This window comes from Podarcis bocagei (assembly GCF_964188305.1).
Source record: "Podarcis bocagei genome assembly, chromosome: 4".
NCBI lineage: Eukaryota > Metazoa > Chordata > Lepidosauria > Squamata > Lacertidae > Podarcis > Podarcis bocagei.
The window spans coordinates 62,779,420-62,805,189 of record NC_138128.1 but is presented as its reverse complement, the minus strand read 5'-3'; the positions used below and the strand labels follow the sequence as shown (position 1 = coordinate 62,805,189).

The following is a 25,770-nucleotide window of genomic DNA, read 5'->3' as shown; positions in this document are numbered from 1 at the left end:
TGAGTGCATGAGCCTAAGGTCTGCTCTTACACCTCACCACGACTGTATCATACATGAAGTTTAGGTGGGACACACGAGCCACAGATTTCCTTCTTTGTCCTGGAATATGTAACACCTGTTGACCTAAGGTCCATGCTAGACATCTCTGGATTAGCTCTACGGAGACACGTTATTCAAGGGCTATGTGAATGTTATGAGGTTCCAATCCATTGCCAGAAGTAACTAGTGAAAAAAAAATTCTTGATCATATAGTTCTACTTCAGCAATTTCAAGAAGCAATGGCTAGTGTTCTCTGGCACATTTTGTACCTCCATGAGGAAAACCATATTTTGACAACAAAGTGTTGGGTATTGCAGAGATGCACATTTTCTAAGTGCAACATAATTTACTCATGGGCGGGTGGGTGGGTGGGCGGCAACTTTTTTGTATGTCTGCCTAACAAGCTTTTTCAGTTAAACTGTAAAAACCCCAAATAATGGGGAAAATATAAGTCGTTGACAGCTCAGTGGGATATAGTCACTTATTGGATCCAATTACTTTTGTGTTTCAGTTTCGGATAAAGGCAAAGAATCAAACAGGACCTCCTGCCCGCCAACCCTGATTCTACATACTGAAATGAAAAATAAGCCAACAGAAAGTGAAGATGAGAAGGTTTGTTTCTCATTATATTATCCATATTGGGGGTAGATAGTTATCTGCAGAAATCAAACAGATAGCAAGGGTTTGTTCCATAGATTTTGCTTTTCAATGTACCAAATTCCTTTGTGCAAGTTTCAAGAATGCATTGTACCATTTATCTATTTCAGAAGCTCCGGTCATAAAGTGGGGGGAGTATTTGATCCCCTGCTAAATTTGCCCGTTTGCCCTCTGATGAAGAAATGACCAGTCCATAATTTTAATGGTTGGTTTATTGGAGCTGTGAGAAACAGAATAACAACAGGAAAGCCCCCCAGAAACCTAGATGACAAAAGTCAGAGATTGATGTGCATTATAATTGTGAAATAAGTATTTGATCTCTTTGCAAAAGATGACTTGGTATTGGTGGCAAAACCCTTGTTGGCAATTACAGAGGTCAGACATTTCTTGTAGGTGGCCACCAGGTTTGCACACATCTCAGGCAGTATTTTGCCCCACTCCTCTTTGCAGATCCTCTCCAAGTCAGTAAGATTTCGAGGCTGCTGTGTAGCTACTCAAACCTTCAGCTCCCTCCACAGATGTTTGATGGGATTAAGGTCTGGAGACTGGCTAGGCCACTCCAGGACCTTCATGTGCTTCTTCTTGAGCTACTCCTTGGCCGTGTGTTTTGGGTCATTGTCATGCTGGAATACCCATCCTCAACCCATTTTCAATGCCCTGGCTGAGGGAAGGAGGTGCTCACCCAAGATTTGACGATACATGGTCCCATCCATTGTCCCTTCAATGCGGTGAAGGTGTCCTGTCCCCTTAGCAGAGAAACACCCCCAAAGCATAATATGGTGGGGATGGTGTTCTTGGGGTCATAGGCAGCATTCCTCTTCCTCCAAACATGGCGAGTTGAGCTGATGCCAAAGAGCTCGATTTTGGTTTCATCTGACCACAACACTTTCACCCAGTTCTCCTCTAGATCATTCAGATGTGCACTGGCAAACTGCAGATGGGCCTGTACATGTGCTGTCTTGAGCAACAGGACCTTGTGGGCTCTGCAAAATCTCAGTCCTTCACGACGTAGTGTGTTACCAACTGTTTTCATAGTGACTATGGTCCCAGCTACCCTGAGATCATTGACAAGTTCCGTCGTGTAGTTCTGGGCTGCTTCATCACCTTTCTCCTGATCATCACAACTCCATGAGATGAGATCTTGCATGGAGCCCCAGACCGAGGGAGGTTGACATTTATTTTGTTTTTCTTCCATTTGCGAATTATTGCACCAACTGTTGTCACCTAGCTTAGCGGATTAGCAGCTATTAAAGGCTTAGCGGCTTAGCAGCTAAAAGGCTATTAGCGGCTTAGCGGCTTAGAAAAAGGGGGGGAGCGGGAAAAAATCGGAACACTCGCAAGACGTTTTCGTCTTGCGAAGCAAGCCCATAGGGAAATTCGTCTTGCGAAGCAGCTCAAAAACGGAAAACCCTTTCGTCTAGCGGGTTTTCCGTCTTGCGAGGCATTCGTCTTGCGGGGCACCACTGTACCTGTACAAAAGATACCTGTCGACAGAAGCAATCAATCCAGCAGATTCCTAAGTAGCTACCATGACCAAGACCAAAGAGCTGTCCAAGGATGTGAGGGACAAGATTGTAGACCTGCACAAGGCTGGACTGGGCTACTAGACTATTGCCAATCAGCTTGGTGAAAAGGTGACAACAGTTGGTGCAATAATTCGCAAATGGAAGAAAAACAAAATAAATGTCAACCTCCCTCGGTCTGGGGCTCCATGCAAGATCTCATCTCATGGAGTTGTGATGATCAGGAGAAAGGTGATGAAGCAGCCCAGAACTACACGACGGAACTTGTCAATGATCTCAGGGTAGCTGGGACCATAGTCACCATGAAAACAGTTGGTAACACACTATGTCGTGAAGGACTGAGATTTTGCAGAGCCCACAAGGTCCCCTTGCTCAAGACAGCACATGTACAGGTCCACCTGCAGTTTGCCAATGCACATCTGAATGACCCAGAGGAGAACTGGGTGAAAGTGTTGTGGTCAGACGAAACCAAAATCGAGCTCTTTGGCATCAGCTCAACTCGCCATGTTTGGAGGAAGAGGAATGCTGCCTATGACCCCAAGAACACCATCCCCACCATATTATGCTTTGGGGGTGTTTTTCTGCTAAGGGGACAGGACACCTTCACCGCATCGAAGGGACAATGGACGGGACCATGTATCGTCAAATCTTGGGTGAGCACCTCCTTCCCTCAGCCAGGGCATTGAAAATGGGTTGAGGATGGGTATTCCAGCATGACAATGACCCAAAACACATGGCCAAGGAGTAGCTCAAGAAGAAGCACAAGAAGGTCCTGGAGTGGCCTAGCCAGTCTCCAGACCTTAATCCCATCAAACATCTGTGGAGGGAGCTGAAGGTTTGAGTAGCTACACAGCAGCCTCGAAATCTTACTGACTTGGAGAGGATCTGCAAAGAGGAGTGGGGCAAAATACTGCCTGAGATGTGTGCAAACCTGGTGGCCACCTACAAGAAATGTCTGACCTCTGTAATTGCCAACAAGGGTTTTGCCACCAATACCAAGTCATCTTTTGCAAAGAGATCAAATACTTATTTCACAATTATAATGCACATCAATCTCTGACTTTTGTCATCTTGGTTTCTGGGGGTTTTCCTGTTGTTATTCTGTCTCTCACAGCTACAATAAACCTACCATTAAAATTATGGACTGGTTATTTCTTCATCAGAGGGCAAACGAGCAAATTTAGCAGGGGATCAAATACTTTCTCCCCTCACTGCACATTGGAACCAGGTAAAAGATTCAGATAGATCACATGCTTCAAAATTCATGAGACTATACCATTTAAAACTGCACACTGGTGACGGAATATTTACTGAAGCCAAAACTGTTCTGCTCATGAATAGCTACCAGACACACACACACACACACACACACACACAAAATTTAATTATTTGTTTGTGGTTTATAAATTAAATCTCAAAACAATTAATATGAACAAAACAACCAGCAGGTAAGAACACCATTAAAAGTTAGAGAGTTTTCAGTACTTCAGGTCTAATAATTCAAATATTTTAAATGCCTGGGTGACTTTTTTTTTTAAAAAAAAAGTCTCTTAAAGATAGCAAAGTTGGTGTCAGGCATACCTCCTTGAGGAGGGCATTTGATAGATGGAGCTTAAAAGCCCTCTTATTGTAACAAACCTCACTTCTGATCCAGTTGGTATTTGGAGAAAGTCATTGCCCTTACTGTGTGGGCAGGTTGATATGGGAGGAAGGGCTTAGATCCCCAAAAAACTGAGGGGTTTAAGGTGCTGGCACCTTAAATTCAGCTTGAACATGAATAGTCAGCCAACTGAGTTCTTTTAAGACTGGCATTATATGACCTGGGCAAGTAATGTCAGTCAGAACTCCAGATACTCCATTCTCCACCATATGACACTTTTGAATGGATGTCAGGGGCAGTCTTTCCCCTCAAAAATTACATTTCTAACTGTATTTTTCTCACAAAATGCAGTCCTGAATGCACACAAGGTCTGTCATCAGAATCTGCTACGCTTCCATAAGTCAGTAAAACTGCATTTGTTGCCTGAAACTTCCTCTTGTTTCCAGGGGAAAGATACTGGCTCTGCCATTTTCTCAAACTAAGGAGGATCCCTGCTGGAATTTCCTCAGCCTCTCCACATATTTCAGCCTTCACTGTTTTTGTTTTAACAGAAGGTTGAACAGAGGTACTTGATCAATACATTTCCCCTCATTTTCTAGGTTTTGCCTCTCCATAGGCCTTGCAGAGTCCTTGTGGATTTATGGAAGTACATGTTTCACATCAACATTGCTCTGTGTCTTCATCTCTCCACTGGCCTGCAGAGGCACTCTTAAATGCTACAAGAATCCGTGAAGTAATTTTGAAGAGCACTCTCTAAGTGTCCTACAGTGCTTAAAGAAAAAGCACTGTCAAGCTGTAGCCCTTTATGGACCTGCCTTCTCCTTCTATTCACTCACTCATTCTTTAAGCCACTAGCATAAATGAACAGGCTATGACCTTCATAAAAGTTGTGACAGTGGAACTGGATAGATAAATGCTGTCGTGCATTTTGTACAACTGCGTGAGGTGCTTAGCATGTGGAAAAGTCAAATCCTGTGAAAGGTTAAGGGGGGCACTCAGATGTCCTTTTTATTGGGCATTAATGATGATTTGTGCTCATATTGGGGCAGTTATATATGATTCCTCTTTCAGTACTGTTTATGCCTGCTAACATTTCAGGGTGGTCGTACTGCTTCATTTCCAAAATGTTCTGCTGAAACCCTGTAATTTTTTTATACCACGTACGTTCCGGTTTATTTATTGTATTTTGTTGCACAGGATTGCCCCTTAGGAAAGTAATAATAGGGTGACATTGAAGAAGCATCACAGAGCAATTTATAAATTAATGTGTGGCGCAGTGAATAAGGTTTCTGGAATTCAATGGACCTAGGTTCAAATACTTTTTCTCACCTAAAACCTAGCATAATGTGATTGGATTTGTTATTTTTCTATGCCACTTTTAATTCAAATGACTCCCAAAGTGGCTTATAAACAATAAATAACAATAACATCCCCACCCCACCTGAAATGGAAATGGAACTAGTTGTGATGGTTTCAAATAAATGAATGGTAAAATAATAATTTAATTGAAATGCACAATAGGATTGAGTCATAACATCTGATGTAGAGTGGTTCTTTTCTGTAACAATCCTGACAATTGTTTTATCTACACACACATTTTTTTTGTGTTTTGTACATAAGTATGTTATTATCAAGATTAAGTACAGGACTACAATTACCTTTCTATTCATCTCTTTCTAGTTCTTTTGTTTATTGCTCCCTGCTAAGTTCCTTATAGGTTGATGTATTGTTTGTATGAGTGCAAAATAGCATATGCTTAATTTCAATAGATGGGACGTGGGTGGCGCTGTGGGTTAAACCACAGAGCCTAAGGCTTGCCGATCAGAAGGTCGGCGGTTCGAATCCCCGTGACGGGGTGAGCTCCCGTTGCTTGGTCCCTGCTCCTGCCAACCTAGCAGTTCGAAAGCACGTCAAAGTGCAAGTAGATAAATAGGTACCGCTCCGGCGGGAAGGTAAACGGCATTTCCATGCGCTGCTCTGGTTCGCCAGAAGCGGCTTAGTCATGCTGGCCACATGACCCGGAAGCTGTACGCTGGCTCCCTCGGCCAATAAAGCGAGATGAGCACCGCAACCCCAGAGTCGGTCACGACTGGACCTAATGGTCAGGGGTCCCTTTACCCTTTACCTTTAATTTCAATAGAGACTGCAAGTTGAAGTGAAGCACGTAGTATAATGATTATTGCAGATATTAATATTGTGAAGCATGAAGTGAGTGGATGCATAATAAATGACTCTTTTTGGAAATAAACATTGTCAAGACCCATAAAAATATTATTCAAAGTTTTACTTGAAGAATTCTTCAAAACAGAACAAAATAACCAAAGATACAGCCAAATTATCCATAAGACATATGCTTGACTAAGCATAATCAGTTCAGCATCTTACAAAATATGAAAAAATCCAAACAGACCTATAAGCGCTCTCTCTCTCTCTCTCCATTTCACTTGGAGCTGTTTTCATTGAGAGCTTCATTTACATCTTCACTCCACAGTGTTTTGAGACAAAAGACTAAAGGCAACACCATCCAAAATGGCTATTTGCAACTCAGTACCTTTGTCACCTGAACTAAGGTTACAACACTCACACGTTAGCTAGCAGAAAACAACAATTTGTTAATTACCAACTCTAAAGATTGAATGTTGAACCTTCATTAATGCAGAGGCATTTTCCATTTCTGTGTCAATTAAACCAATTATACTTAACAAACATGTCTTTTGTTGATCAGTCTCTCTATTTTTCCATGTGAAGAATCACCCTTTAAAACTGCTCCCAGGCGATGACAATTCTTCAAAGGGCAACAAGCCTGTGGCGTCCACTCCTGTGCCAGGATCTCCATGGTAAGCCTATCTACTCCAGATAGTTTCACTCATCCTATCAGCACTATTGCCACCCAAATGGAGGGTCTGTTTTGCCATGGCCAATTAAGCAGAGGAGAAACAAATATCTTGGAAATAGTGGCATGTTTCACAATCTTCCTTCCGAAACTATCACTGCAACTTTTTGCTACTGGTCTCATAACTGTACAAAAAAATGAAATCAATACATTTTTGTATTGAAACCTGCTCTATTCCTAAAATTCGGAATGGATGACTAGTTAAAAGTCCACATTAAGTACTGGAAAAAATAATATTTAATATATATACCAAAATCTCAAAATTATGGTACACGTAACTAGAAGCATGTCTCCTTGAACTTGGTGACACTTACTTCCAGGAAAGCATGCACAGGATTGTGCTGTCAGTTACACAGCAGCTCAGATAAAAAGTCGAGGGACACCTGGGATCTGTTTTGTTTCCTGAGAAATGATATTTCCGGGTTGTACAGTATCTAACACTGCAACAGAACTTCCCCTTCCTCTTTCATTCATTGTATCAGGTTCTGAGGGTGCTTGGGAGCTGAAGGGGAGTAGGCGAAGTTCCATTGTACAAGAGGAAGTCTGTTGCATGAGCAGAATGGCAGGGTGCAACCCTATCTTGGTGTTAAGACAAAAACACTTCCATTTGTGCATCATGCTGATTCCCATTTTTAGCTGTTGTTATCATGACAACTCCCATGCTTCCATAAAGTTACATGCCACTCCAATCTCCAAGCCGTATGAAATTCCAGGAGTACCCGGCGTGTTAACCAGAGTCTGCGTTCCCTTCTGGACAGTTAGGCACAGCGGAGTCTGTGGTGCCTTTATGATATATGGTTTATTTGCAAATATATACAAGCTGAATCCAGTGGAGGGATCTCCAGCATTACATTCCAAGAGATTCTGACCTCTCCCATAGCCACAACATTGGATTCAAAACAGGCACCAGCATCCTGCTTGTTTGACTCGCCAGCCCACTGCTTAGTAACTGTTCCTTAAATCCTCCATGCCACTCTAAACTCTCAACTTTTATCCCCTAAAGAAGCGAAGAAGCCTATTCAATTTCTGCTTTTCACACCTAGCCCCTTAGATGCTCTGAACTTCCCAGTTGTTTATCCCATGCTCCCTACCAGGCTATCATCTCAAGGAAGCTTGCCTCACTCAATCTCACTCAATTAGTGCCTGACTCATGTTAATTTCCTAGGATTAAGGAGGGGCCATGTCTTAAAATGTCTGCCTGATTTAATTAGCTTTCACATATGCTAATAACAGAGGCTTATCTGTGGGTCCACGGCAACTCTTACTACACACTTGTTTCCCATCTTAATCACACATTAGTCTGGCTATTTCCCAGTTCTAACATCCCAACCTTAATTCAGAACTCTGATTCATAACAATACTGTAAAAAAATCCATAATATCACAAAGGAATAACATTAATCATGGCAGAATACCCAATAGAACCATAGAGACTCAATCTGATAATAATAATAATTAATAATAATAATAATAATAATAATAATAATAATAATAATAACAACCTGACACTTAAAATCAAGCTGATTCCACCTGATAATCTATCACAGAATCACACTGAAACATGGAGCAATCCTTTAAGGAGCATCTTATTAATTCATGCCTATTTAGATAGGAAATCAAAATATTTATGAAATATTACTACACCCAGTAAAAACCTGGAATTGATCCCCAACCCTCTCCACTCGTAGGTTGGCTCCATGCTTCTGTGGTTGATGTGACATTACCAGGCATAGGCTGGGATGTCATTCGGAAACAAGAGCAGGAATTCTGAGAGGGACTCCAGGTTGTATAGCTTAAAGCAGATTAAAAGGTGAGTTTCTGATTGCTTCTGTGCAGCCTGCCCCACCCATATTTGCTCCCCTTAGCAGTGCAGCTAGCACAGTTGCAAAGCTAAGCAGGGTCTGGTTTGGTTCCAAATTGGATGGGGGACCATGTTTTGAGATTTCTGCATTTTAGGGGATTGGACTATATGATACTTAGGGTCACTTCCATCTCAACAATTCTATGATTTATGGCATACTACAAGGCCATAGAATAGTCATAGCAACTAATGCATCATATTCACAATTCACATACAGGCAAAATACCTAAAGGAAAATGACGTTTTCTGTCTTCTAGGTACATTAAAAGAACATAAATAGGTCATTGCATTTGCTTAGAGGAATGCGTGTGCCATTATGAATATATTTAGACTGGATGTATGAATTATTTTAAAAAGCAACATATTTCCTTTTTCCTTGTTCTTAGTGGTTCAAAATCTCTGCATCCTACGTGGTAGTTTTAAACCTCATAATACACCTCAGTTCCTTTTTATTAATCCACAGTGTATTGAAATCCTGTTTAATAGAGTCAAACTGTTCATAGCTTGATGTCACAATTTATTTCCCTATATACCAGGTTTCCTATATACCAGAATTTTTGGTCCTCCACATGTTGCTGAACTACAACTCCCATAATCCCTGCTCATTAGCCACACTTACTGTGTGTGATGGGAGCCATATTTCAGCAACGCCTGGAGGGCTAAAAGTTTGTCACACTTGCTCTATAGCCTTGTGAGGTGTATCTGTGTATATGGGTATGAATGGATGGGCAGGCAGATGGGGGACACACACACACACACACACAGAGGAAATGTAAACAGCAGAGCTAAAATACTGTGAAATGCAAAGGTACAGTCTGTAACAGTCCTTTACATTTATCTATCTATATCTACAGTATCTATCATCTATCTATCTATCATCTATCTATCTATCTATCTATCTATCTATCTATCTATCTATCTATCTATCTGTCTATCATCTATCTATATTAATTGCTATATCTATGTATATCTCCCAACTGAGGCTCATGCTTCATGCATTTGATGAAGTGGACTCTAGTCCACAAAATTTTATACCACAATAAAGGTGTTACAGCTTTTCCCTATACACATTTAAGTGGACGTCCCACAGCAGTTAATGGGATGTAATCCTAAGTAAGTCCTAATAAGATCACACCCTTAGTTCTTAAAATGCCACTAGGGTCTTCTTTGTGTTTACAGTGAATTGGTTGGCTAATGGTTATGTACGTTGCTCCTGAAATAGATGGCCTTGGAAGGAAGTAGTCTTCCCTGTGTAAGGGATTTTTAATTAGAGGCTGGATGGCCACCTTTCAGGAGTTTCTGCATCAGCAGGGGTTTGTACTAGACAAGAACAGAATAAGATTCCTACTGGATCAAAGATCAATCCAGTTTTGCAGTGGCCAACCAGATGTTTATGGGAAGCCTGCACGCAGGATATTGATACAATCACACTGCTTGTGTTCCCCAGACGCCAAGTGCAACAGTACTCTCACCCCCTGTGATTCACAGCAACTGCAGTATCATTCCAAGTGTGACTGCTCTATAAATTTGTCGTGTTAGGCATTATAAAAGCGACAGTTTTATTTTTAAATGCTTAAAATTCTAACATGGAATTTGCCTTTCTTCTTCTCCCTCTCCTCCTCTTCCTCCTCCTCCACCTCCTTCTCCTCTGTGACACACTAGCTCAAATTTTTATCAAGCTATCTATCATGATCCCAATATTTCTTTCCTGATCAGTCACTGCCACTTCAGTATATGTGGTTGGGATGTTTTTTACACCCTTGTACATCACTTTATAATTGCCTACATTGAACCTCATTTGTCATTTTAATTCTGTTTTATCACATTTGGAGATATTCTTTGGGAGCTCCTTGCAAATTTTTTTATACCCTGAATAATGGTGTCATCAGCAAACTTGACCTCTTAGTGCTCACCCCAAACTTCATATCATTTATAAACAAGTTTAAGAATGCAAGTTCCAAAAGGAACCCCCCCACCCCTACTTAGATCCCTTCAATTGAGAGGCAATTGCTTTGGTTCCTTCCAACTCTATGATTCAATTATTGCTGATATTTCTTGTTCCCTCCAGACAATACTTATTTTCCACAGTATTGATGCTGTTTAACTAGCATTTGATTCAGTCACAAGCACTATCATGTGATCCAGGTGTTCCTTCTTTCCTAGCCTTGCCATATTTCAAAAAGTTTGCAAAAAACACAATTTTTCAATTGACTTCCCTAAGATCCAGGACAAAGTGCTGCCTTTCAGAAATTCCCCCCAGATGCCAATTCCGCCTTTGAATGTTTGGGAAAATCTGGGCGTATGGCAGCCCTATACTTTCCAGAGACAATCCCTGTAATTTTTGTGTGTGCTCCCTGAAAACCACAGTTCTTTTTTTTGGGGGGGGGAGGCTTGTTGGAATGCTTTATTTAAAATAGAGCTTTAAATTATTTAGGGTTCAGCTGCTGCTCTAGGGTCTTTATAGTTAAAGCTGCAAGCCTACATTGGTTAGGGAGTAAGCCCCACTGAACACAGTGGAACATCTAACTACACATGCGTAAAATAATCAGCACAGTGTTAATCACTGAGGAGGCAATAGATGTTCATCTCTAGCAGATATGAACTTTTAAGTGTTGATAACATTGCAGATTAAAACAAAACAAAAAAATCAGACATAGGTTTACCTCAAAGACCACTTGCCCTCTTGGCTTTTAAATCAGTGGAGGACATTTTGCTGCTGCAAAATGAATGAAGAATGTGTGATACAGAAGGTGATAATCCAAGTTAAACTCAAGCTATAAACCAGGAGTTTTGGTTTTAAAAAGCTAATCTTAACTATCGAGGAAGGAGCCTTGTGGCATCTTGAAGACTATTAACTGTGGCGTCCATTTTTGTGGACTAAACCCCACTTTCTCAGATTAAGATGATTTTAAAAAACAGAAGTTTGTCACATCAAATAATTAGTGCTTTTAGAACTATTTTCTGAAGTTTATACCTTTGCAGTGTGATCCTAAACATGTCAGTCCTACACCCACTGAACACAATGGTACTTAAATCTGATTGAGTGTGCTTAGTATTGTAGCCTTAGTTTTCAGAAGATTTTATATATAAAATTCTTCTATCGCCACCTTTTTTAATTAGTGTCCTGTGAGTGAAACAAATTACCATACTTTTGCATTTGGATAATTGAAACCTTTATTATGCCAAATAGGGACAAGCAGTGTGCGATTCTGGGAGATGAGACCGATAATGGTTAAATTAAATGTCAAATTGGGTTAGAAGTGAGAAAGTGAAGGCATTTCTAGAGGGAGCTGCCATTTGGATCCATTTCTAAGCACCTCTCCAGAGGGGCTTGCTGGGTTTTTCAGTTAGATATGGAAAAGGACCGTTTCTATTTTAGCTATTACCTTCCTTTTACTAAATAAATACCTCGACTTCAGCCAGCCCAGTGGTAACGGTCCACACAATGAATGTGTGTTTTTGGTGGTAATCAATTCTCTTATTATGCATGGCAGTGAAAACACAGACCAGAGAAGTGGAATTTAGAAACAGAGGAGAGAATGAATTGTGGAATGATCAAAATTTCCAGGACAAGGAAATGATCAAGAATTTTATTGGCAAAAAGGCTTCAGAAGATTTTACTCCTGTGCATCTCTTAACATCTCACTACTTAAAAGACTGAGGGTTTCCCGCTTTAGTTTAGAATTAGCTCTCAGAACTCAATGTGTTGGCTCCAAGGCAAACACTGTATATGTATATTACAATGGATATTACATTGAGCTCACTGACAGTGAATAGATAAATGCCTGCCGTCTTCTACTTTCATGTGTATTCCTCCATTGCAAAAGCAAAATAGTAAAGTAGAATGTGCAAAATGGTCACCCTTGAAGTTTGCTATCATGCTTGAGATGAGATACTGCTGCTCTCCCTTTCCAAACAATTAGTTCATCGGCTTCCTATTCAAGTAGCTCACGAAAGTTTTATTTTTTCTTTCCCATACTGCATATGTGATGTCACATCATCGGGAGTAAGCCAGGTGCAGAGCCAAGTGCTGCGCGGCTTCAATGGCCAGTGGCCTTCTTCTCTTGCGCTTGGCCTCCTTCCATGGCAGGAGGAGGAGGAGGAGGAGGAGCCAGCCATTGAAACTGTGCTGTGCTCGGCTCTGTGCTCGGCTTCCTTTGCCCCCTCGACATTGGGGAGGGGAGCGCCCCTTCACCAAAGATATGGGGGGCAAAGTAGTTTGGGCCCCATGAGTTGGCACCTCTAGCACAGTGTTGCCCCGGGGCAGGCAAAAAGAAATGGCCATGAGATCAATCAATCAACTGATCTCACAAAGTCAATATAGATAGAAGTACAAGAACAACTGTTTAATAAATAAATTACCACAGTACAAACACAATAATAACTCTTAAAACAAAGCTAGGAAGTCATGCACGAGTGGAGGGAAGTCTTTGAGTCACGAGGGGAGAAAGCATGGAATAATTAAGTAAAAACTAAATGTGGATTTAAAATATAATAGAAAATGTGAATGTATAAAAATGAGAAATATGAAATTCTATGTAAATAATACATGCATTGAAACATCAAAAAATGGATCAAAAAAAGAAAGAAAAGAAAAGAAATGGCCAGGATGGCAGGGAGAGTAGGCAGGTAGTGGCACATTCCCATTGTGCCTCAGGTGGCAAAACAGGATGGGTCACCCGTGTTAAGAATCTTCTTGCCTCATTATTCTGCAGGAGTTGGGGGGCCCTCTTCCCACTTTCTGTTTTAGTGGATGCAGATCAGGGGTAAAATTTGACTTGGCTTGGAAATGAATTAGACCATTTCCTGATTGTTTGGAACATGGCTCAGCTTATTTCCAATGCCATCCACAGAGGGCTCACCCACCCTTATCTCTAACTGCTGGAAAACTGTATCTTATTTGGGACACTTATCTACAGCTCTGAATATTTATTAGCTTTTATTTTATGTATTTAGTTCATATCCTTATATTCCTTCTAAGGGGCTGCTAGGGTAGTTCACCATAAAATACAATGAACAATACAAGCCAAGCAATAAAATCAGCATAATGAGTACAGTTGCAAGCCTTCCCACCCCCACCGCAAAATAGAAAGCCCAGCTATTTCTTGTCTTCATAGATCTGATAGGCTGTGCCGCTTCATAGTTCTAGGGATAGGTGAATCAATCTATTTCAAGCACTTTTGCCTCTGTTCACCCATAAGTTCACTAATACCCCCGTTTCTGCACTAATCTATGCATTTAGAAAATAATAATATGCACCAAAAAATTAATATTTATTTAAGTCCTACTTTAAAATGCCTACTTTTTTCTGCAAAATATGCATTTCTAAATATATTTTCTCTTTAAAGCTGCATTCTTGCATGTATCTTGATTTAGTCCCTGTGGAACCCCCTCCCATCAGACGTCATAGAAATAAACAACTACCTGACTTTTAGAAGACATCTAAAGGCACCCCTGTCTAGGGAAATTTTTAATATTTGATAATATTAATAATTATTGTATTTTTGTATTTTACTGAAAGCCGCCCAGAGTGGCTGGGGAAACTCAGCCAGACAGGTGGGGTATAAATAATCAAGTATTATTATTATTATTATTATTATTATTATTATTATTATTATTATTACTACTACTATTGAAGTCAAGAACTGCACCTGAACATTCTGAAAGTGCAAACGCCAGCGGATGTGCACATTAGTCCATTTGGGAGGTGTGGATCAGCTCAGTTCTTGCTGAAATTTGCCAATATTTAGTTCCTCAAGCATTCTTTTGAGTTTCTCTAGTTTTAGCCCTTTGCTTTGAGCTGAACAAACAGCTTATCTTGAGATGATTTGGAAGATCAGTGATCAGGATCCTCTGTGGTTATTTGTTAATTCAAAGCAGTTTGTGAGGCCTGCTCATTTGCCTGAGGCTGCCATTTTCCTTTGTCCAAAACTGTCCCATTGGTTGTGAAGAGACAGGCAGGATGCTGTGCCAGCCCCACTCAAGGTTAATAGCAGCTCTATGGTATCGATTAGCTATAGGACATGGGAGGAAAGGCTTACAAATTCTTAACTGGTATATGAGAACATCCATAGAAAGCCATATGCAGAGGTCTTTGCCCCTGATTGTTACTGACACTAATAATATGAGTGTTTATGCATTCATTGGTGGCACTCAATATTATTCTTCATATAATCCAGATATTTATTTTACTGAGTCGGTACGTTTAGTCTTATGTTAAATCAATTAAGTACTGATTTATCCTCCTGTTCTCACATCACATGCTGGCTCCTTAATGTGCATGCTTCCATGGCCATGATATTTATAGTACTTTAGCTTTCTGCTCCTTAAGCTTTCTATCAACTTCAGTGTGATCTACTGTGAGCTAAAAACCTGGTCAATGATGTGCTTACAGTTTCTGAGCTGATTAACAGGGTTGGTAGTGGAATTAAAAACCATGCTTCCGAAACATGCACAAAAACAATCATAAAATTTCCCTTGAACATTATTACAAAAATCACAGGAAAAAAATGTTTATCCAATTCATAGTTCAACAAGAACAATAATTTTAAACTAAGTCTTTTCTTCTTTCATCTGGAAATGAAAAAATCCTTTATCACAGATAACATGTTTGAAAATTGCCCAGTAGATTTCTTTCCAAAGCCATTAGGTATTACTAATAATTTCAGTAACATTTTGCTGTAATTTAATTACTCCTAATTTATTATGTGAAAACTAATTCCATCTTCCTACTGCTTAATCTTTATTAATCTTTCATTTATATGCAAGCTTTCATTCTGAAATCTAGCTTCCTTCCTCCATCTGACACCTACCATACAGATAAGAGCTTAAGGGTTTTTTTGTGCCCCTGTGGAGTATTTATGGTTGGTAATAAAATAACATTTTGTGCAAGTTTAATATATATTTTTCCAATGACACATATATTCATACTCTGAAGTTCAGATTTTAGAAATCTGCTTTAATCCCAAAACTAACTTTGTTATCTAGAATCTGCTGGTTTTCTATTAGATTTTAGATTTATTTCAGTTGTTAGTAAAATGAATCTAGTGATGCCTACCCTTATAAACCCTTATAAATGTTTGTACAATGTATATTTGGTTATTGTTCGTTCCACCCCTGGATGGATTGATAAATATAGCTGGTAGATTAATTATATACGGCATATATCATGCAAAACAGCTGAAGACTCCTTTGTCCCACCAGCCTGCATCAATTTAGAAATGAACCATGGCCTTAAAAAAATAGTATTTCTTTCTTTACCATATTGTGTTGCAGTAGTAACCTATTATTATGGCAATTACAATTACTAGTTGTGAAAATGTGCTGATAATTGTGAGTGATGATTTCTTAACATATACCAGGGTCATGAAACAATGAAATTTCTTCTAACAGCCCTGCTGGGGAGCCAGCTTTTGCAAAGTTTACATCCTATTATTGCATGACATGCTTGTATAAAAATACATTATTGGGTCTATGGATTTTTTTAAAAAGAGCCAAACTATACATGACAAATCCATGACAGATCTTCTAAAATGTAGTCATGGTGGGCAGGTTGCCTATTAGTTCAATGGTGGCGGCAGCGGTGTTCAGCTTTTGCCACCGTGTACCATTACCATGACCAAATTTGTCCTCCCCAAGATGCTCCCTTTCCCCTACAGGCGGAAATTGTATTTATCATTCTTGGGATAGCAGCAGCTCTGGGGAGGTGACATTTATTTGGAAAATGGCCAAGGGGTAAGGGTTAAATAGCCCTCACCATGGCACTGATGTGAACAAGTCAGCAGCCTCCAACAGCTGCACATGAATGTGGAACTATGGATGGAATATGCATTCACTTATGGAAAATACCAAAGTCATATTCTGTTCAGCACCTTGCTGGCCCCAGCTGTACATACTGGCCCAACCCATCCTTTGTGTCCATATTACTCAACTGTGCTCCCCTCCACACATTGGAGGGAGAAGGTCTGAAGTGGGGAACTGTTTTTTACACATGAAAGCTCTGTGTGCAATCATTGTTCCAAATTGCAAGGAGAATCTACACAGCCTGGCCAGATAATGGGAATGCAATGCAGCAGGTGGGGTCACCATGCATAGACCTACTTTCTTTAGAACCATGGCTGGGAACGCCAGCATAAGACTAGAATTAGCACTGCAAGAAATATCTTTCTTCCCACACTGTATTTGTGATTCTCTAAGCCTAGTTTGTTGATTGAAATAGGTGTATAGTCTGGACTGGAGATGACCGAGTCTTCTTCTTCAACCCTACAATGCAGTTGTCAGTATGGGAGAAGCCTGTGGATCTAAAGAATCGTGGTGATATTAACAGAATCATTGAAGACCCACCTCATAAACGCAAACTGGAAACTTCAGCAAGTAACTAATGCTGTGATTATTTTCATCTATTTAAATTTAAAAGATGTCTACTTAGATCTGAGATGATGGCCATGAAATATGCAAAGTTGAATGTCAAGTGATCGTAACTTGAATGTTGATCTTGTGTTAGTTCAGCATCTGATCTTTGAATGATCTCCTCATCAGTTCCGATTTATACTAAAAGGTCTAATATTCAAATTGCTGGTTATTACTGGAGTACCCCAAATGGCTTGGGACCAGGTTAAATGAAGAATTTCCTCCTCCTACATAGACCTTCTTATCAGTTATGATAATCTATGGAGACCTTACTACCACCAAGAGAAGGGTGGTTGAAGGAAACTTGAGATAAAGCCTCGTTGGTGGCAGTGCCCCACTTGTGAAATTTTGTATCAAGAGAGGTTAGAATGGCATTCATGATTTCTAGCTAGGTAGTTAAGACAGTTTTATTCTTCTAAGCTTTTAATGTATTTTCATTGTACCAGATGTCACTCCTCTATATTATATATAATTCTGGATTTTAAAAATCAAAGTTTATTTTATTAAAATATTTATTTCTGTAAACTCCTTTGTGGAGCAAAAGGCAACATAGAAATGTTTCAATAGATAAATTATGTTAAGATGGGCACCCACCTGTTGTGATCAGGGAGCCAAGAATTCTTTATGTCAACCTATTTTTAAAACCTGACCCTAAACATGTTTAGATCGAAGCAGGCCTAGCGGGTTTCACTACTGCCAAAATGCAATTAGACTTGGGATGTTAGCTCAAATCTGCCTTCTTTTGTCTTCCATGCAGTTATATTTCATTTGTTCTTATCAGAAATGCCCCAGCGTAGCTTGTTTTATCCAAATGTTTTATTGACTATGCTGCCCAGGGGAGCTGTCCTGTAATAAATGATTATTTAACCCAGCTGTAGGAAACAAATCTCAAAGATCCATCTCGCTGGAATGATGGAAGATTTGGCAGAAATGTAGGTACTTCCGTCCAAAACATGGTATTGTTAGTCAATCTTCAGACACGGGAGACTTCTTAAAGACATCCTTGGCACTAAGAAAGAATTATTGCTGCTGAGCTCAGATATATTTAAAATTGTATGTGTTCTATATATGTATGTGTCTGTGTGTGTATTGATACAATATTTTTAAAGTCTAGTACTGGTGGGCAAATCAGCAGTGCTCGCTCATCTTTTGCTAGGAAGGAAACACCTTCGAGCATACATATTTTCCTTTTTACTGTTATGCAACCAAGATGCAACTTTCTTTTAGAGCTTATTCCAGGATGATCAAGCCGCCTGCACAACTTGTCAGTCACCAAGTCAAACACAGCCCGTGTGTGAGCTGCAAGTCCCAGGCAGGCAGTAAATCCTATAGATGCATAGGAAGTTTCCTCATAGTGATCCATCTGAACTGAATGGCCACAGCACTTTGGGGTTTCAGACAGGGATCTTGCCCAAAGTCCCCTGGGGATCTTCTGGCTGCAAGGCATGTACTCTGCTATACTACCATGATTATTTATTAAATTTCTATACAGGTGGCAACCATTTTAGATGAGTCCAATTGACGTGCGATCGTTGATGCGTGGGTCCTTTGGGACCCGGAAGGAGGCAGAACTGGGGTGGAACAGAGGTGGGGTGGGGTGGAATGGGGCAAGGCATGCTTATACGTGTTCTGCTAGTGCAAGCGGGAGCCGGGAACGGAACTCCCATGCGAAATGGTTGCCGCCTGTACCATCCTTCATCTGTGGAGCTCAGGGCAGTTTACAATATAAGCACAGAAATGCACAATGTAGTAACAAACTACTACAATGCTACCCCACAGTTTAAAAGGCCATAGATTGTTTAATTAGCCAAAGACTACTAATGAGCTAAAGCTTTCCCCAAAGACACTATCTATAGATCAGAAGAAGAAAAGTCATTTTATATTACGTTCTTATATATCTGTTTGCTATTTTTATTATTTCTTATGATGATTGATATGAAATCACTCATATTAATCCCACACGGAGATGCTATAACAAATGGGGTCATTTATGTGCAGCTATGCTGGCTTAAGTAAGGTATACCCACAGTGACATTAGAACAATATATTTCAATCCCCTTTTGAACATTAATTGAAATCATGAAAATATGTCCTTTCTGAAGGGCATTTAAAACAGCAATAACTGGGATTGATAGTGTTTCTAGTATGAATATTTTATCGAAGTCAAGGTATGAAATAACCATAAGTAACTTTATTGTACATATATAGAATATTTAATGTAACAGCAATGCTCGTGCAAAATCTCTGATCATTTATGTTTCAACAGTTGTTTCAAGAACAAAGTTCTTAATTTGTTGTGTCTGATGATCGCTTAAGTGGTGAACTCAAATTGTTGCTTATTACTAGTTATGCTCATAATGAAATTCAATATAGTAACAGAGTTCTGTCAAACATGGGCTTCTCCATTTTCTTCAACATCGTCGTAAAAAATATCCCCACTGCACCGCCCTCAGAGAATGCAAACTCCCCCCCCCAAAAAAACACACACACACATTCAAGATAACCTTTATGGAGTTGTTTGTTTGCACTGTAGCTAGGCTTACCATGTCAGAAAACCAAACATTCTGGCAACAGATTGGGTGCAAAGCATGTTATACATAAAGCCTTGGCATGGAATTGCCAACGGGACCACATTCTAGCAGGGAGGGCACTGACAAGAGCCCAGGACCTGCTCCAGTGAGAGCTGACAATAGGGCTTGGAGTTAAGATCTTGGGACTTGGTGCTGGTCATGGATGGAAGCAAGAGATGAAGATCAACTGGGAACTGATGGTTCAGAGCAGAACCAAGTGGGTCCAGAACTGAAGGTGTATGTATAGCAATATATAAATAAATAAGCATAGTTGGTGGGGGGAAAGAAATGGCTCTGTCTTATGATTTCTTGAAATAAAGCAGGGGGGTATAACCATGCCATTTTCCCATGGCAACTGCAGTTAAAGTTCTTATTAGTATATTCATAACAAAGATAAGGCCAGAAAAATGGTCAGTGCACAAGATAAACGGCCCAAATAAACTACATTTTAAGTGTCCTATTGAACTGAATTGTGGCGTTATTACAACTTTAATTAGACTGCCGCGGTGGACAAAAGTGAGACTAACCATAGTTATCAGAACATTATAGGTTAATAGCATCTCTTCCTGCATGAAATCAAATGTGCTTGAAATGAATGCATGAATGAAAATAATTAAAAAGATTGCACATTTGTGTAACAATTTATGCTCACTGATATTCATGTAGGTGTCATAAGCTCATTTCATGGGTGTGCATTATGCTTTTCAATGCAATGCATCTCACATTCTGTTCCTTCTAAAAAGAAGGGTTAAGGATCAGAAATGAAACGCAAGACCTCTGCCTGAGACGCTGAAGAACTGCTGCCAGTCAAAACAGACAATACTGGGGAAGGTGGGGGGGGGGGAATTCCACTTTAGACTTGTCTTCCTGCTTGCTTATGTGCTACTCATTCATAGAATTGTAGTGTTGGATGGGGCCATGTAAGCCATCTAGTTCAACCCTCTGATTCAGGAGATTCAGAGCTAGAGATCCCTAGGCCCTGCTAGATCCTCTAATTCCCCTCAATAATTCCCGAATTCCCAATAATCCAATCCAATCCAAATAACTTTATTGTACTAGCCATTGGCCATGACAAATCTGAATCAACAATAAATACAAGCAAAAAGGGTGTCACACCACAAATAATGGTCTTACAGTTCACTGCTATATTATCCAGGGTCTTCTTTCTGATCTTTTTGGCCGCCAAAACAAAAAGATCGACTTTTATGAGTCTTAATTCCTGATAATAAGATTACTCTTAAGTGGCATCCAGTGGAAACACTCAACTTCCTGGTCTACCTGATGGTTCACCTTCATTGGCTAAGGAGTGGTGACCTCATACTAGCATAACCTTCTATAATTGACTTTTCAAAGTCTTGCCTTTGCTGGTCCATCTCAGATTTTGCTTGGTTCATGTCTCTAGGGTTAGGCGGACACCCTTTCCCAATCATGATGGATTTTGATTATCCCTCCCCCTTTAAGAGGCAGGCCTAGGAGGTGCCTTTAATACTTTTTACCTATTGGTTGAATAGGGACAACAGGAGTGGTTTCTCCAGAATTGGGAAGCCTACTGGCCATGCAGCCACAGCCATGGAGAACTTTTTGAAATGGGCTTGAACAAAAGCTCTTTTGAATTCTGTGTAGTTTTTGCACTAGATGTTTTCCAAACTGGACATGGTCTGAAAGCATATGAGGCTACTACTTTGCTTATGTTAAGCAGAACATGTGCATGTTCTGTGAATTCCATGATGGGGGGAAAAGATGTAAGTGTAAGAAAGTATGTTATCTGGCTAAGCAATCTTGTCTTTTGTTGCAGGGTTTTCCTTGTTAATTGTTGACTCTGTCTCCATAATAAGAAGCCACCTTTTTAAAGAAATGCTGTGTCTAATCAGGCATCAGTATTTCACCCACGTTTTAGGAAAGAGGCTTCTTGAGATTGCTTGCTTACATGCTTTTCTGAAAAGGCTCCACTTTTTTTGGAACTCTCTGTCCAAGGCTGCCTATATATCCCTGACAGAATTAAAGATAGACAGGTGGCAGCTGTTGAGAAAGAGCCTTTGCTAACAGATTAAAAAGCTGATTGGGCTTGGGCTGAGTGATTTGTTCCTGGGAATTTAACAGCAGAAACAAGTAGAAATGGTATAATAATGCCATTGATAGAATACGGGGTAGGGAGGAATCAGTGTGCTGAGGCAATTATCCTCATGGTCAAATTGACCTTTTACCTTAACACCACATCTGAAGCATTTTTACTTGGATGTTGAAGTGAAATTGATTCCAAATGTGCTGAACACTTGACCCCATCTGCACTATACATTGAAAGCACTATGATACCACTGTAACAGCTATAGTCTCCATCAAAGCGTATGTGCCAGTTCCTAGGGGCTGACACAGTTTCACCCCCATATTGTTTTTGAGGAGACCTGGCTCCCTCAATGTTCAGAGGGTGTTCAGCAACACCCCCTGGCTCCTCAAGATGATGCAAACATGACATCAGGATGCTGCGTGATGTCACGTGCATGACATCAGGATGGCGCATTGGGCCCCCTCAATCAACTGGAAAAAATGGCACCTCTCCCTCTAAGCATCCTGGGAACTATAGCTTGTTAAGGGTGCCAAGAGTTGTTAGGAGACCCCTATTCCATTCACAGAGCTACAATTTCCAGAATTCCCTGGGAAGAGGCCTTGGTTGTTCAATCATTCATGTAATTGTAGCTCTGTGCAGGGAACAGGAGTCTCCTAACATCTTTCAGCAGCCTTAGCAAACTATAGGTGCCAAGATTCTTTGTGGGAAGCCATGACTGTTTACAGTTGTAGAATACTGGTTTAAACGTATATTTCAGATGGAGCTCTCATTCACTCATTGGGGCTCACACAGGAGAACTCCCCAGTGGATTGTGCTCTGGAGAGAGCTAGAAACTTAGGAATTAATGAAATGGTTTTCCTCTTGTACAAATTCTCATTCAGCGTCCCTATAACTCAACTGGGGTTAAAGTGGACTTGTGTCCTAACCTAAAGTTTCAGATGCTTTTCGTTTCCCTTTGTCATTCTTCTTTATCAGTTTCAGTTTTATGTGAACTCAGCAGAATCTAATAGCTTGATCTGGTACCAAGTCAGCTTCAGCATTAATAAACACATTTATGGCCAATTTAACAATACAGTCTTGCCCTATCCTTTTCGGGAATAGATCTTGCATTTGGTTTTGAATAAAGTATAGAGCTGACCCTTGTGTATATTTCTTGTATTGCTGTTAGTCATTGTGTTTCCCAGCTCTGTTTACTTCCAGAAAGTGGATGCTTTTGGTGCCTTTTTTGAAACTGCTTGCTTTCCATATGCTCTTTATCCAAGCTATCTATTCTCACACAGAGACAAATAACTTTAAAGTCTATCCCTGTGTCGATTTTTCTAGTCAGCTCAGAGAGGCCTATGGGGTGATAAAAGGTTTTAGAGATGTTCCATCTCAGATGCCTGCTAACTTGTGACAGCTTAACTCAGATACGTCTTCCTAAGAGGTTCTTCTGTGGCTTAAAATCACTTAAAGAACTTGTGTCTTCTTTAAGAGAAAGATAATACTTTGTTTGCACTACTGATTCCTAATGGTTACATATATACTCTTTTGATAAGCATCAAGTATTGTATTATTACATATTTTATTATAGGTTAGGTCTATTTTTGTTTCAAGAAGGTTGAAAGTCCATCAGCAGAATGCTTGGACAAATTTGTAGACGATAAGGCTATCAATGGTTACTTGTTATGATGGCTGCACATAACCTCTAGTATCAGATGCTCTAAGCCTCTCAATGCCAGTTGCTAAGGATTGCAAGTGGGAGAAGGCTATTGTGCTCATGTCATGAATACGGGCTTCCCATAGACACCTGGCTAGCCACTGTAAGAACAGAATGCTGGCTTTTTGGTCGTGCTTTCAACCGGACTACCTATACAGTATGGGGCATGCTGGGTGGCTGTGGGAAGGGTATGCAGCTGCTCCCTTAAACATGCTGGCCCAGTTCAGAGAGGGAGAGGAGTATTATCAGAACTAGAACGATCTCTGTTATAAGGCTGTAGGGATTAATTTTACCTAGTTTTTCAGCTACTGGGAAATTGCTGCTAAAATAATCCCAGGCAGAATGTCTGCAGATAACTTCAGTGAAGTGTGCACTCTTAAGGAGTGTCCATGGTTCCACACCTGGGCCACATTCAGTCTCTTGCATGCAAGGACCTCCCTCAACAGAACAGGTTGCATGTTATCTTATTATTGGTATTGTGAGCACCAGCCAGTGAAGCTGTGCAGGTGGGGACCCTGTTGTTCTCCTGGCTTCACAATATTGTGGGTCGTTGGCAGTTGCCAAGAAAAACAGGTGGGAAGAAAGTCACAGGGCATTCAGAGGTGTGGTGTGTCACAGCAGGAGCATCAGATTGATGCTGCCTTTCACAGTGCCGAGTTGCCCACACTTCCCCCCTCCAAGTGACCCACCCATATGCTGTCTCACCAGTCCCTACTGGGTACTAATAGTACCCAGCTTTACTGTGCATTTATGTGTGCCTTGTTATACAGCATTCATATCTGATTCCTCACAAATTACTATGTTGTCAAGCAGAGTGGATATAACTGCAGTGCTACTCATGCATGTCAGATTTTTGCCGCACCCACATGAAAATGCCAGCCTGTATTTCTTTTCTCATTCAATCAGGTTTTCCCCTTTCCAGGGAAAATTCAATAAACAAAACTCTCCCCCCCCAAATCATTTTGCCAGTGTCCTGTTTGCAATACCCGAATGACCCATTTGCGATGTTACAGTTCCATCTGGAAGCACCCTTGGTCTTCAGCCATTGCGGTATTATAGCAAATTGTCCTGGGGTAGTAAGAAATGTAATTTTGTTCAGTTTGGTTTTATGTGGGCATGTGTGTTCCTTGATTCATTTCTTTAGCAGCCTGCTTCGGAAAATTGATATACAATGTGACCAAGACTCTGAACTAAAATAGAACAATTCACTTCCTATTTTCTGACAGAAGGGGTTGAACCTGTAAGAGTGAGTTTAGCATAGCACAGAATACAGCATTAAGGGCAAAATGACTGAAATAAAGTGTGAGCATAGACCTTAAAGTCACATTTCCTGACTCTGATTTAATAGATCACATGTGTAGCAGCTGGGGCTGAGGGTAAAAAACAAACAAACTTGGAGTCCTGCCAGTCAGCTGAATATTCCACCCAAACAGCTGATTGCCAATATTTCAATGTTTAAAGGAGGCTTGTGTGTATGTGTGGACTTGACTGCTAGATCAGGTCAGGGAATTATTGCAGTCTAAGCAGGAATAGTCATATGGAAGCCTGTTTTCTTGCCTATAAAAGAGATTACTAAGAGGTGATATGATAGCAATCTTCAAATACTTGAATGGCTGCCATATAGATGATGGGGCAAATTCCTCATTTATTTAAAAGCATTTCTGAAATATTTTGTATTTAGAAATCTCTAAGCGGTGTACAGAAATGCAACATGAAAAGAGGGAAGCACTACTGTAAAGACAGAGATGCAACCTAAAAACTATTATCATAAAACCAGGTAAAAAGGGGGATTCAGTAAAAACAGGGTCCAATATTATAGCTCAGGAAAAATTTAGGCAAAAAGATGACTCATCAAGTTGAGAGAAATAACTGTTGGCTGATGCTTCATGTTTGACAGGGGGAAGGGCATTCTATAATGCAGGGGCAATGTTGGGAAATGCCCTTTTTGAGTCACCACCCTGTGGTATTGTATAGGGTGTGGTGCCATGAATAAAAATTCACCATAAGTGTTCTAAACTCTATTCAGGGACAGACAGTCTTTCAGCTAACCTGGTCCCAAGTTGCTCCAGGCTTTAGAGTAACAAGACCTTGAACATGGCCTGATAGCTGCATTGAACCAGCACAGTTGGAATATGTGATGCCTGGGTGTTTCACTCAACAACCTGACCAACAACCTTTTCTGCTGCTCCAGAGAGTTGAAAACATTTGGGTTCAGATTTGCAAGAAATTGGACTTTATGTTGAAACAATGAAGAAGAACTTCCTGGTGGTACTATCTGTTGGATGGTAGAACTGTCTGCCTCTAAAGATGGTAGGCTATTATTTGTTAGAGGTTTTTAAGAAGCAGCTGGAGTGTCCACCTTTTAGGGACAGCATCACAATGTATTCCATGTGTCCACAAAGGGTAGATGACCTTTGAGGGCCCTTGCGCCTATAGATACAGTCCCTAGTTGGAT

At 40.4% G+C, this 25,770-nt stretch overlaps 1 protein-coding gene across 2 annotated transcripts in view; it reads left to right on the top strand.

Annotated features, from left to right (window-relative positions):
• Nucleotides 1-25,770, top strand: part of TCERG1L (transcription elongation regulator 1 like) — a 174,391-nt gene that overhangs the window by 130,721 nt on the left and 17,900 nt on the right. For both annotated transcript variants that reach the window (XM_081189491.1, XM_081189490.1), the window contains exons 6-8: nt 551-651; nt 6,568-6,656; nt 16,791-16,945. In XM_081189491.1, the coding sequence (XP_081045617.1) occupies nt 551-651; nt 6,568-6,656; nt 16,791-16,945 (345 nt within the window). The remainder of the gene's footprint in view (nt 1-550; nt 652-6,567; nt 6,657-16,790; nt 16,946-25,770) is intronic.